Source organism: Macaca thibetana, chromosome 13, assembly GCF_024542745.1.
Source record: "Macaca thibetana thibetana isolate TM-01 chromosome 13, ASM2454274v1, whole genome shotgun sequence".
Classification (NCBI taxonomy): domain Eukaryota; kingdom Metazoa; phylum Chordata; class Mammalia; order Primates; family Cercopithecidae; genus Macaca; species Macaca thibetana.
The window spans coordinates 77,520,006-77,534,641 of NC_065590.1; the positions used below are offsets into that span (position 1 = coordinate 77,520,006).

The following is a 14,636-nucleotide window of genomic DNA, read 5'->3' on the forward strand; positions in this document are numbered from 1 at the left end:
AGAGGAAGTTTCAACTAGTTGTATTGGAAATAGAGTGAACTGAGTTAGGGAAGGCAGTGGGATTCCTGGGCCATCCTGAGGGTCTTGAGGTTTCTGGTGATGAATTTAAAATGAGGCCCATCAGCACTGTTGTGTGTTCCTCTACCCCTCTTCTCCCACTACCGCATCTACCTGCTCCAGGATAATTGTAAAGAAAGAGGCAAAGAAGTTGAGATTGTGTGCAATGGAATTATGATAGAGGTGAGCCCTGGAGCTGAAGCTAAGGACATTAGGGGGATGATGCACAGGGAAAAATGCTGAGTATCAAAAGCTTGAGGTTTTCACTCTGCCTTGATACCCTGCAGTGCCTAGAAAGGGCTTAAGAAATCATCAGAAAAACAACAACAATTGTATCGCCAGCGAATCAATAATGCCCCCAATCCAGGTGCATTTCTTCCTCATTTCTCTTCAGGCCTTCGCTTGTCTGCCTCACTTGGGCACCTAGAAGCTCCTACTCCTATTTCCCCACTCCTTTCTCCTCTACACTTCATCTCCCAAGGTCCAAGAGTCACTCTACTTGAGCCCGTTGGTCTGCATTCATACTTTCACCCATACGTCTGCATTGAGGCCCATTTCACTCTGGATCCTCATATTTTCAGAGTGGAACCCTGAAAACACAAGGCTTTCTTTAGCTTAAATGGATTGCTTCTGATGGCTTGGCTTCTCTTTCTGCTAGAAAATCCTTCCCTGCAGTGGTTGGGAAGGGCAAGGGTACAGAGCGTGATGGGAACAGACAGTCTCTTGACCCTGCACTTGTTAAATGCAGAAATCTTTTGTTTGTTATGTTCTACATTGATGTGTATTCTATGAACTTTGACTAGCACTCATTTCTGTTCCAATGCTTCTGATTTGAGCAAACAACTGCCTTCATGTGGGCTTTGCTTTCCTTGATCCTTGACTTTTCAGGTGGGGAGTCTCGGCCTTTTAGCTGACCCCCGCATTAGCTCCCTAGCCTCATCCGGCTTATCACTTGCCCTCCCTACTCTGGGGGGTAAGTTTAGGGACCCTGTGAGCCCACTGGCAGGAAGAAATTCTAGGAGTTCCTGTAAGGGCAAGATAAGAATTTATGCTTTTTTTCAACCCTGCAATATTCAACCCTGTGGATGCCTGGCAAGTTATTGTGTTTTGTGATATAAAAGGCCTCTGAAGGGATGACCTGCAGTGATGTCCATATTACCTTGCTGGGTCATGACCTAGCCCTCAGAGCCCTTCCTTTTGAAAGTTTTTTTTTTTAAACCCCTGAATATATTATCTGGCCCTCATTCATATTAAAGTTACCTGCCATTCTGTGCCCATTCACAGATTCATAATTGCTTCCTGAAGTCTAGCCCCACCTGCTTGGTTCTTCACATCCAAGAAGAAGTTACTATCATTCCCAAACTGAATGGTTCAGAAAAATGACATCACTTAGAAACAGGGAAGTATAACCTAGGCTTAGTCTTCCTGTCACTTCAAAGCTACTTAAAATTTGAGATTAGCTGATAACTCAGACCTAGAGTCTAAGTGAATTTTTATTCACATGGGAGTCACTGCAGGGAGTTGATTGTCCGAATCTTCCCAGACCCTTCCCACTTGCCCTGTTCTGAAGCATGCTCAGTGGTGACCTTCCACCTCAACCATTGTGCCGTGGGGGCCCTACCAGGCCCTGTGGAGAGCTGAGGGCCACCCTGCACCAGTCTGTGGCCTGTGCAGAGTAGTGAAAGGAGCTTGGACTTCAGTGTCAGTTGATCTAATCTTTTGACCCTGATTTCCTGTCTCCTGCTGGCTGTGTGGCTGTAGTCAAGGTAACTAACCTCTTTATGCCTCAATTTCCTCAGCTGCAAAATGTGGACAAATAAACTTATTCACAAGGTTACTGTAAGAAGCAAACAAAATCACACATTTAAAGCACTCAGCATCATATCTGGTTCATATGTGCTCAATACATACTAATTTTTTAAAAGACTAATAAACTAACCCCACCCAAAATAACCCTATGTGGCTTTGCATTCACTTCTCTGAGGCCCATTGCCTGTCTGTGAAGCAGAGTTGATGTGCAGGTGAAATGAGACGGCTTCTCTCTGCACTCCGAGCACAGGCTCTCACCCCTTTCAGTGCCTTTCCTCTGAGCTGTTTTGCAGAAATACTGCAGAAAGATGTACCTGGCCCCAATCAATTTCGTTCTAATCTCTATAGACCAAATATAAGAGTAAAGCCAAAATTCTTTCCTAGATACCCAGGAGCCAGCACGTCCAACTCAGATCTATGGAAAGCAGCGATTAAAATGTTTTTTAGGAAGGAGACCATGGAATGCCCATCCTGTCCCAGCTGCAGGGCACAAGGACCGTTAATCAGCATCACCTAAGGGTAGCCCCTGCAGGTAAAATAGTGGAGGGGTCTGGAAACAAGAGACTGCCATGGGTACCCAGGCCACAGATTTCCTTCAAGTGTGTGAGGTGGGGCTGATACTAAAAGGGAGTTAGAAGTAGGAGACCAGAACCTGCCAGAGCTGGTGCAGGGGGTGATGTGGAAGAAACTGCAGAGCAGGCAGACCGGGAAAATGCCTCCGCTACTCCTGCTGCCTGCCTGTTCTTCTTTCTCTTCTTCTCCTTTTCTTCTTCACAGACTTCCTCTAAGTGGGTTAACAGTTACCACCAGAGTAGCAGATCAGCCCATTCTCCATAGAACATGGCCTGTTGATCTGAGGCAAACCTGGGCTCAGTTCCTGCTTCCATCACTTGCCTCTCTGCATCTCAGTTGATGCATCTGTAAAATGCAGATGATCATTTCTATCTCAGAGAGCCATGGTGAATATCACGTGACATTATGTAGGTAAAGATTCCAGCATGGCGCCTATACCGGGGAAGCTACAGAAGAAATGCTACTTTCCTTCCTTCCCTCCTCCCTGCACTCAGTCTTGCGACGCATCTATCTACGAAAGAGAACTAATTCTCAAATCCTTCCTTCTTTAACAAAAAAAAAAAAAAAGGCTTTGTCTGCCATAAAACATTAGCAAATAGTGATTGAGCTTGGGATTTTCTGGGAAGCACTGTGTTAGAGCAGGCAGTGTGTGATCATTTGATTTGTAGATATATTGTAATGACTTTTCACCACACAAAATCCACTTGAGGTGCTGCTAAGGACAGGAGTAATGCTTCTCTGCTGCTTTTCTTTCAAGCCTTCTCTCTCTCATGCAAATCAGAAGCATTAATCCTTTTGGCTTTCTGGCCTCTTGGCTTTCAGAAAACTCCAGTCACCTAGCTTCCCCCACAACCCTGAAAATAACATAATTGTTAAGAACTCATCACTTCAGAGTGCGATTTCAACCCTCTCATTGATAAGGCAATAACCTAAGCAAACAACATTAGATGAAGTTACAAGTCTGAACATAAAGTAGGGATGGAGGCATTATCTGGATGAGATGAACTGGAGTTCTCTATAAAGCTGCACAAATTATTATAGACAGAATAGACTTCGGATCGAACTCTTAGACCAAGCCATTAAGTGCCCCGGCTTCTAGTTCATCTCCCAGAGCTCCTCAGCGTGGCCTTGGTCAGAACATTCAGACCTCTTAGATCTGTCTGCCCTTGGTAGAAAATGTACATCAGGGTCCTGAGGTCAACTCAGTCTACTAGTGGCTCATTTTTTTCCCCTCATCTTTCCAATGGATGTCATGAAAGCCCCTCATAAACTTCCTTTTTGACTGATACCGAGTGACAGCTAAAAGACACACCCCAAGCACATGGATCAGTGTTTTCTTTGTTTTTATGTCCAGGTCATAGCTCCTTGGAGTCACCAACAAACATACCTTCTCCTTCTCCTGATTATTTTACATGGAATCTCACCTGGATAATGAAAGACTCCTTCCCTTTCCTGTCTCATCGCAGCCGATATGGTAAGTATATGCTTAATAGTTACTTGTGATGCACCATCACCATCTCGTAATAAGGACTCTGTGAGTTTCAGTTTGGGATTCATAGTGCTCCAGGGGATTCCCTCAGTTCCCTATATACAAAAGAAGTCTTTCTGAGCCCTCTGTCTCCCAGTGATACTCAACCCACTGGAGCATTCCAGCCAGGCCATTCCAGCTGCGCTCTGTATCCTCATGGGAGCCAAGGGTTTTGTTGCTGCCATATCCCTCCCGCTTAGCCTTTATGGTATATAGTATTCCAGCCATCCCCTTATCAATCATTGGAGGAGATGCTTATTTGCATCTTGACTGTGGCTTGCTTTCTGGTTCTAACCCACAGCGTTTCTAACAATCACTCTCTCTCTCTCTTTTTTTTTTTTTTTTTGAGATGGAGTATTGCTCTGTCACCCAGGGTGGAGTGCAGTGGCGCAATCTCTGCTCACTGCAAGCTCCGCATCCCAGGTTCACACCATTCTCTTGCCTTAGCCTCCTGAGTAGCTGGGACTACAGGCTCCTGCCACCATGCCTAGCTGATTTTTTTGTCTTTGTATTTTTAGTAGAGGCGGGGTTTGACTGTGTTATCCAGGATGATCTCGATCTCCTGACCTCATGATCTGCCAGCCTCAGCCTTCCAAAGTGCTGGGATTACAGGAGTGAGCCACCGCACCCAGTCAACAATCACAATCTCTTAAGAGGGGATTATTATTATGAGCGACACAGGTCTTCCAGGGCCCCTTACAGTTGGGAGGCTTCTTAAAGTTTCCCAAACATGTTCTTTGATATTTTTTCAGTTCATTTGATTCTGCAACAGCATCCAACATAAAGAGACCAGGTCCAATTACATTTTTACAGATGCAGAAACTAAGTTTAATAAGATCACACAGAGTGGCGTCTCCAGCTACCAAGCCAGAGTTCTTTCCCTACTTTCATTTTTTCTCCCAGGTGCCACCTACACAGCCTGGTAGGTCCTGTCCTAGGAGCCCTCGGGAGGCTGCTTTACATGGTATAAGATTCCTCCTTCTCTGTGCTCATTCAAACAGTTCATAGTAGCTGGGTCTCCGCAGTGAGGAGATTTAGAGGAGAGAAGAAGCATTTCCAAATGAACATTTTAATTCTCTTGAACTCCTCCAGGGTGAACCCCATAAGGACAGGCACTAAGCTTTGCTTTCCACTTTATTCTATCACATGGAAGATATGCATAAAGACTTATTAGATTGGTGCAAAAGTAATTGTGGCTTTTGCCACTACTTTCAATGGCAAAACCACAATTACTTTTGCACCAGCCTCATATGTATGATGAATGAATGCAAAAGGCCTCCAGAGATGAAACTCATTCATCAGGCCTGATTCAATTAAGTATTTATAAACCTAGTGTAGCACTGAGTTCTAGATTCCCTTCTGGGCATATTTACCTATTCCTCCATGCAGTCTATACCCTCGGCCTAAGCTATTTCAAATGTACCTAACAGAGATGTTCCACTCACTATAGAAAAGCTTCCAGTCCAAAGCCTGCTGTCCTCTCATCTATAATGCTCTTGGTTCATATTAACTGTACCTTTCTGTACCATATTTTAAACAAAAAAAAAAAAAAAAAATCTATCAAAAACCGTAGGGCAGTTTAGAATTATCTTCTGTGCTGGCATGTTTCCTGTGACTCTTAAGCAGCCCTCGCAGGAGAGAAAGATCAGTGGTCATCAGGAGATTCCAGATAAGAATTACTTCCTGATTTTATTTAAGCCAGACACTCAGTGTCATCTTATGATAAGGGCAGGTATCTATAAATAATTGAAATCTGGATCTTTGCATTGTTAATGCTTTGTAACCAGATTTGCAATACAACTGGTCTTCAGGTAATATTTTTGAGTTTGCTCCCAAAGTCATTCAGTATCTCTACAGGAGAACAATTTTTATAAAATGCAGAAGGCCCAAAAAAGACAGATCTACCCCCTGCGTTCTGCAGAGGGCAACATATTTGTTCCCTGTGGAGCATTTTGTAAGAGGTTGCAGGTCAAAAGAAAAAAACCATGAAAGCTTATTAAGCTGCCTCCAACCCACAACTTGGCCCTGATAAACCCATTTGGTGCTCCCTGAGCTTCATCCTCCTTATCTGTAGAATGAGGGTGAAATGTCATGCCACCTTAGGGCAAAGGAATCAATCTGGAGGTTTTTCAAGATCTTTTTCAAACTCTCCTCATGGCCTGGAATCCTCATGATTTCCGTTCTTGGCAGAGGAGAGGACCCAAACCATTGGCAGTTACTGCCCAAGTTCTGGGTCAGAGTACCCAAGTCATCACCATTGTTGCTATTGATGTATGGGGAAGGAGGAGCTTATTCTGCATTGGTGGTCCCTTAACCGACCATGGTGGGCATTCCAGAGGCTTTACATCTTTCTGCCATATTTAATTCAGCTGAGACTTATGAAGACATTACCACCACCATCATCATCTCTGTGTGCTTGGCCCTGTGCCTGATGTGGGAAGTGATGCAAATATAAAGACAGGTAAGGGTTGGCCCTGCCCTTTCAGTGCTCATAGACCAGAGAAATCATTCCATAGACAACTAAGCCCAAGTGTCCCCAGTGGGCTGACCTCAGAGCACAGATGTTAAGGACTTGCCCCAAGACCCACTGTAGAACAAGCTAAAGGCAGAGCTAACGCCAAGAGTCTGGTCCCCTTAAGGATGTTGGTCAGGGCTCAGCCTACAAGTCTATGAATCAAAGAGGCCAGCCGAGTCGGGTGATAAATCCATACCTTTCAACTGCCGTGAAAGACATTTTAAGAAATGTTAACAACTTCATTAATTTTAAGGCCTCAAACTTGGGCTGAGAAATTTGACTGGAAAATTGCTGCCTGAAGGGATCGTTCTTCAGACAGTGAGAAGTCACCAAGTCCCTGCAAGTCCATCGTGGAACTCCACGCTTGGCTGGCTGTCTTCACCTGCGTTCTGGTGGGGGGACGTCAGGGTGGGGGAATGACAGTGAGCATCAACAACCTGATTGCAGGTGTCCTGATGACCACTGGGCTAGGCCTCTCTCGGGTGAGCGGTCCAGTTCTGAATTGGAATGGCTTTCTTCTTTCCAGTGTTTTATGAGAAGAGACGAGGTGGAAAGAGGCTAATAAGATTTACTCACCCCCAGTCTGTAATTATCTGCTTGAGGAAAAAGTTTGACCTACCTTTTTGAAGCCTCCCCATATTTCTTCTAATTTGCGTTGGGGCCTGCCATGCTGTGTGAAATATATTCTCTTCTATGGCTTTTGACATCAGATTCCAGTCCTTTCTCGCCTTTTTGTTGAATGACGAACGCCCACTAATTTCATCATCAGCGAGCAGAGGGCTGCACATTCCTCCCCTAAGGCTTTGAGAGGGAGGACGTCTAAAGAAAGACTTTATTTTTCTTTTTATCCTCAGCTCTAATGCCTTTAGACTTATTTATAGGCTTGGCTAAAGGATTAGGCTCTAACTACCTACCCAGATAAAAATCTGTTCCATCAGGTAGCACCAGATGCTAAAAGATTAAGGCCACTGGGGGTTTTGAAAGGCAGTTTTGATCACCTTGAGTTTTAGAGCCACAGAGACAGATGGTATCCTTTCCAACTTTAAGTCATATTTGCCCACTCTGGGTATGGGAAGAATCACATCAACTTTTTAAATCGAACGACGAAAGGTTCTGCCCTTATGAGCAGGAGAAAGGGACTTTTCATTTATTTAAAAAAAAATAATAAAACATGATACATTGCAAAACTCTTTTCACCCACTTTTCTCATTTAAGTTGTATTATAAAATTGCAGTAGATGAAAATTATTTTATGTTTTATTTTTATGGAAATACACATTGAGGGTCAAAGGAGTTTATTAATGTGCTTTCAATTTACGGAGTAGGTGAGCCGTTAGAAAAGAAAGAACCTAGACTTTCTGACTCTCTGAGTGCTCTTTCTATCATGTCACAAAGTTATTTCAAAGATGAGCTTTCCCTGCCTGGAGAGCATGCCCACTTCCTGGATGACCTGGTGTTTAGCTGAATGATCAATCTGATGTCTAAGACCTTGGGTAGCTATGGGACCAAGACTTGATATCACCAAATGGAGACTATCCCAGGCAGGCCAAGTAATTCAACCCGTTCTAACCATGAGTGGAATCCTCTTGGCACTGTAGGTAGTCTTGTCTTCTCTACCATCCCTCCCTCCCCATCCCAGACTATGGTCCCTGTATGGATTGACTTGTGTCTCCCCACAACATTATGTTAAAGTTCTAATGCCCTAGTACCTGCGAATGTGACCTTATTTGGAAATAGAGTCTTTGTAATCAAATAAAAATGAGACCATACTGGATTAGGATGGGCCTTAATCCAATATGATTGGTGTCCTTATAAGAAGAGAAAACACAGGCATATATAGGGTGCACACCATGTGGCTATGGAGTCAGAGATTAGAGTGATGTGTCTACAAGCCAAGGAACACCAAGGATCGCAGGCAGCACTGGGAGCTAAGAGGAAGGAACAAATTCTTCTTTAGTGCTTTAGGGAGAGCATGGCCCTGCCTACATGTTAACTTTGAATTTTTGGCCTCCAAAACTGTGAGAAAAGTTTTTTTAAGCCACCCAGTTGATGGTACTTTGTTATGACCGATTATTTTAAGCCACCCATTATTTTAAGCCACCCAGTTGATGGTACTTTGTTTTGACTGCCCTAAGAAACTGATCCAGCCCCCTAATGTCCAGAACATTGGCTCCTGGGAAAGAAAATATTCTTCCCAACATCCCAGCGTCTAAGCACAAAAAAATAATTGTTAGATTTGAATAAAAGTTCTATTCAAACTTTGTCTGCTTTCCAGTCCAAGGGGATCTATCCAATTCAGGGGCTGGTGCTTTTAGAAAGAAAAATTAGATTTTTTAATTACTTTCCCTGCCACTGCCACCATCACTACCCATCCTGTTAATGTATCAATTTCTTTGATTGAAAAGACTAGGTAAATTAAATATCTCTCTCTCAAAAAAAAAAAAAAAAAATCAGCCTAACACGGAATCAAAAATGGAAAACACAAAGGGCCTCCGGCTCTGTATGGGATTTGCTTCGTATCTCTGGCAGGAAGTCAGTTTGATCGCATTTCTGAAATTACGTATTTAATGTGGCTGGCTGTGAACAGCCATTCTGGTCCTCAGGAGCACTGGTGTCAGTGAAAAGCAGCTCCCTTGTGGACTGTTGTCAGGGCTGAAAGCTTCCTTACCAACTCCTCTGTCCCTGCCAGGCCAGGTCTTTTTGTGTTCTCTTCCTAACCTTGCTCACTGAGCTAGGGTGTCAAGCTCTTTCCTAGCTTATGCCTCTGTATTTTCATCTACAAGCTTGGTAAACAAAAGACCTCTGCATGCATTCACCACAAAGGCTGAGTCCCAAAGGGGACAGTAATGCTGGCAGTCACACAAGACCAAGGATCAGGGACCGGCTATCACTTTGAGGGCCCTGACCTACTGGGAGCCAGTGTACTCAATCCATGGAAATTCAATAAAAAGGAGTTGGCTTAGGTGTTTCGAGGAGAGGCATGTTTAAAATGCTCCTCTTGGTCATCTCCCTTTAAAACAAAGACACATAAAAACATTCCAATAAATATGAACAATTTATCTCTGTTGGTGGCAAGTTGAGTAAGGATATGCAGAAAGAAAAAAAGTCAGAATAAAAGATAGTAAGAGAATGAATGACCATGTGACACAAAGGTGAGAAAAACAAGTCAGAAAAGATCCATTTAAAACACTTTTCACAGACAGAGCAGGAAAGACACTGACAAAGGGAAACAGATGATGAGGGGACAGAGACGGAGAGAGACACACAAGGAAAGAGAGAGAAAGACACAAAAGTAGGAGGGGTCGCCCTTGGCTGTCTGATCGCCTTTTCATTTATTCTTTTTCCTGTTCACATGGGTTTGGCTCTCACCCCTGGGAAGATGGCTCCCTAGTGCTTGCTTCAGTCCTGACTTCCCCCTTCGGAGGCCCTCTTGCACCCCCACCCTGCCTGCATCATTTCCCCCTTAGCATGTCTCCACCAACACAGAGAACGGGAGAAGGGATGTCAACAGTCGTGGAGTGCCAAGTGTACGCTTGGTTGTGCTCTAGGCATGTCAATGATAAAGACAAATAGGGCACGTTTGCTTCCCTCAAGGAGCTCTGGAGGAAGAGGTAAGCATGCCTGCTCTTTGACAAATGCAGTATCAGAGGCCCAGGAACACAGAGGAGGGAGGACCAGGTCTGTAGAGGACTCAAGAAGGGAGATGTTTGGGAGACTAGGGCAGCAGAACTGGACCTTGGACTCTAGGGAACATGGAGAGTCATGAGAAGAGTGTTCTGGACAAAAGGGATGCATGTGCAAAGGCGTGTTTGGGAACAGGTCAAGCTCTGTGGCACAGGCTGTAGAGGACCTGGGGTGAGGCTGGAGAGACAGTTACTCTGCGTATGCTCAGGATTTGGGCATGGTCCTACACATGAGGCATAGGGTGGGAAAGACAGGGAAGGAGGGGAATCTGGAAGAGATTCTGGATATAAGGTGAGCATCACTTGGTTTCCTATTCAGGAGAATCCACCTTGAGTAACTGAGTGGATGAAGATGTCATTGACTGGAACAGAGAAGAGAAACATTTGGCAAGGAAAGATATTGACCAAGATATCTAGAGGGAGGAGGAAATATGGTGAGATCCACTGTAATCAAGTTACATTTGAAATGCCTTAGGACAGCCAGGTGAAGATGGCCAGTACAAAGCTGTAAACCCAGGTCTTGGCTTTGAGGAGAGAAGTGGATGGAGAGTTATTAGCAGCAAGACTGAGGTTGAGGCCAGCACAGTTGCTCACACCTGTAGTCCCAGCACTTTGGGAGGCCAAGTAGGTGGATCACCTGAGGTCAGGGGTTCAAGACCAACCTGGCTAACATGGTGAAAACCTATGTCTACTAAAAATACAAAAATTAGCTGGGTGCACATGTGCCTGTAGGCCCAGCTACTTGGAAGGCTGAGGTAGGAAAATCGCTTGACCCCGGGAGGCAGAGGTTGCATTGAGATGAGAGTGTGCCTCTGCATGCCAGCCTGGGTGACAGAACGAGACTCCATCTCACACACACACACACACAGACCGAGGTCAAAGCTGGTAATTGGAGGTTGAAGACCCAGAGGAGATCCAGGATGTTTCGTTTGAGAGGTAAGCAGAGGAAAAGGAGCATGAAACAGAGAGAGATGAAGAAACGGGAGAGAGGAGGAGAACCAGGAGATGGTATAGTCACCTGTGTTAGTCTGTCCTCATGCTGCCAATAAAGACAAACCTGAGACTGGGTAATTTATAAAGGCAAGAAGTTTAATTGACTCACAGTTTCACATGGCTGGGGAGGCCTCACAATCATGGCAGAAGGCAAGGAGGAGCAAAACCACATCTTACATGGTGGCAGACAAAGAGAGTGTGTGCAGGGGAATTCCACATTATAAAACCATCAGATCTCATGAGACTATTCACTATCACAAGAACAGCATGGGGAAGACCTGCCCCCGTGATTCAATTACCTCACACAGGGTCCCTCCCATGGCACGTGGGAATTATGAGAGCTACAGTTCAAGATGAGATTTGGGTGGGGACACAGCCAAACCATATCAACACCAAAGCCAAGGAAGTGAGGAATTTTTAAATGAAGGAATGTTGTATGTATGTGTGGTACCCCCAACACTCCAGTCAGTTCTGTGGAGGCAGAATCTCTCTCTGGGTCTGACGAACCATCATTACCTAATAGGAAGGTTTACTCAGTTTTAGCAGACATGACATGGCTGTTGGATTTAATAGAGCTTCCTTTTGGATACCATATAGCAAGTATTCACCACCAGCAGCTAGTGACCACACTATAGCCCCAAATTAGAACAGTCTGGGAGGTTGTGGACCTCACTTTATCCCCATATTCTTATGGAGAAAATTTTTATGTGTCTCCCTGCTACTCGGTGCCTCTGATGTCACACTTTTCCTTGTGTCTTAGTTATTTGTGGTCCTGCATTATCACTCTTCCTAGACTTGAAGCATTTAGACGTCCAGGAATTCACATCTTGTTTCCTTTTGCACCCCTGGTACTTCTCTCATGTTTTGTACTCATTGTGTACTCACTAGAGGTAATTGCAATGTCTGCTCAGCAGTTCAGGCACAAACGAGGAGCAAACTGAGGTCTCCCAATTCCCAACCTCCAGCTTTCCAGCCTCCGAAGTTCTCTGTTTTATTAAAGGGCAGGGACATTCCCACCAGCCCTCTCATTTCTAGTCATATTAATCAGTTTCAGGAAAGAAATGTGTCTAAGGGGAGAACAGTTGATGGGCTGGACTGACTTTGGTTGAGGATTCAAAGCTGTGATTTTAACTACTTTGAGCAGGCTTGTTTTTTTTCTTTTCTTAACCTAAAAAAGCATACTCAGCAGACATGAGTGAGCTGAGGAATTTCTCTTTTGACAGCTGTGGGACATCTGAGATATCGTATACAGAGCACTTCTAACCAACCTAGAAAGACATGTGTCCAAAACGTGTTCAGGAAAAGGACTGATCAAGAGTGAGAAAAATAAGAGAAAATCGTCTTAAAATGTTTTGTTGAGAGCTCAGGCGCAAAACTTTGTGTCAGAAGAGAGCTCCGATTCACAGGACTTGAACCAGCCCATTTGGGTAGATGACTAGAATAATTTGGTCTATGAGAAGTTCATAGAAATTGTGAGCTGTCAGGGCCTTCTGTGGTCTGATCAAATAGCCACATCTGTAGGATGAGGAAACAGAGGCCTAGAGAGGTTAGTGATCGCCCCAGGACTAGTGGCAAAGCTGAGATTCAAACCCAGGCCATCTGCTTGGCAGAGCCCCTGCCTAACCTCTCTACCATAGAGGCAAGGGTTCATTTTCTTCTCAATAAGAGGGCTCACAAAATATTTTCTCACATTTCAGTCCCATCTGTTGCTTTGCACACCTCATCCCTTGAATACCTTGGGTTTGCATCAGCCCAGTAGAGTTTTGCTGCCCCACGGATTGCCTCGGTGTGGGGTCAGTGCCTTGCTGGTGTGGATGAACACATGGCCACACTCAGTCTAGTTGCCTTATAGTCACTTGGAGAGCACCTTAAAAAACAGGATTCTGGTGAGGGTGTTCACTGGACTGAAGAACTAGGTCTGGTTATCCTAGGGCTTTAACTCGCCTCTACATTGCCTATTTAAATCTTCTCTGGGCCGGGCGCAGTGATTCATGCCTGTAATCCCAGCAGTTTCGGAGGCCGAGGCGGGTGGATCACCTGAGGTCAGGAGTTCCAGACCAGCCTGGCCAATATGCTGAAACCCCATCTCTATTAAAACTACAAAAAATTAATTGGGAATGTGGTGGCAGGCACCTGTAATCCCAGCTGCTTGGGAGGCTGAGGCAGGATAAATGCTTGAACCCAGGAGGTGGAGGTTGCTGTGAGCTGAGACTGCACTATTGCACTCCAGCCTGGGTTACAGAGCGAAACTCCATCTCAAAAAGTAAATCAGTCAATCAATCAATCAATCTCCTCTGTAACATCCCAACAAAAGGTCTTCCAGCCTCGGCCTGAAAGCAACACATAGAACCACAGTGGGGAAAACTCATCTTGGGGATCTGAGACATGGAATGAATTCCCAGCTCTGATTCTTGTGAGTTGTATTACTTTCAGCCACTACCTACTCCTTTTGGCTCTCTATGTCATCTTTAAAGTGGAAGTGATCAGGATTACCAACTGACAGCATTATTGTGAGGATATGATGACAGATCTGAATGTGCCCAGTGCACAGCAAAAGGTGGGTTTTGGTGGCGTGGCTCCATTTGCTCTAAGGCTCTGGCTTAAAACTCTTTTAAGTTCCTAGTTTTGCCCTCTGGAACTTGAAAGCATTTTGCCTTTAATCACACTAGTATTTGAGCTGGGATTTAATTCATGCAGTTCAGCTTCAACATTTATACACCTATAGCGAATTAAGCAATATCAGTTCTTCACCTGCCTAGAATAACCTTATCTTCTCCTCTGTTCTTAGCAAACTTCCTAGACAAACCCTTAATATCTGTTGAAAGTGTTTCATCCTTCAAGATGTAGCCCAGCAGTTGCTCTTTCTGTGAACCTTCGGTCCTCCCAGGCAAAGAGCCTCCCATGTTCTGTTTTCCCCGAGGCCTCTTAGAGTTAGGTGTGGGCAAGTTCATCCCCCAACTGGACTGGGAGTCCCTGAAGGGTAGAAGGTCTGTGCTCGGCCAGCCTGGTACCTTCCTGTGTGTGAAAACAGGGAGGAATGGAACCGCATGTTCACATTAACACCCAGCAAGTCCTGTCTCTTTAGAGACAGCAGAGTAAGAGGGGAGGTCTATCTGCATATTCTGAGGTCTCCCTTAACCACCAGGCCTTCTCCTATTGTCATGGATGCCACGTTGCTCAGAGTTCATCTCCAACCTTCTGGTTTCAGGAATAAGCCCGTTTAGACAGATGTATTGAAAAATGGTACAAACTGCTAAGGATTTCACCATGCCCTCTGGAGCCTGCGTCATTCTGTTAGACTTTCTTACCCAACACACATACACATATTCTGCATGAGTGTTTCCTGGAAATTGCAAGCAGAGAACTGAATTGGAAGTCCAGTCTGGGTTCTGGTCTCAACTCTCTTCCTGCTCCAGACCCTAGGCCATGCCACTTTGACCAAGTCCCTTCACTCTCCTGAGCCTTAATTTTCCCATCTA

The 14,636-nt window shown here is 44.8% G+C and overlaps 2 protein-coding genes across 2 annotated transcripts in view; one reads left to right on the forward strand and one right to left on the reverse strand.

Annotated features, from left to right (window-relative positions):
- ALK (ALK receptor tyrosine kinase) overlaps window positions 1-14,636 on the forward strand; it is a 752,296-nt gene that overhangs the window by 216,688 nt on the left and 520,972 nt on the right. The window contains 1 exon segment of the mRNA XM_050754032.1: window positions 3,794-3,913. Within this exon segment, the coding sequence (XP_050609989.1) occupies window positions 3,794-3,913 (120 nt within the window).
- The window catches only part of LOC126933840 (protein FAM136A-like), an 879,973-nt gene that overhangs the window by 173,882 nt on the left and 691,455 nt on the right, over window positions 1-14,636 (reverse strand). The gene's annotated exons all lie outside the window — the stretch shown is intronic.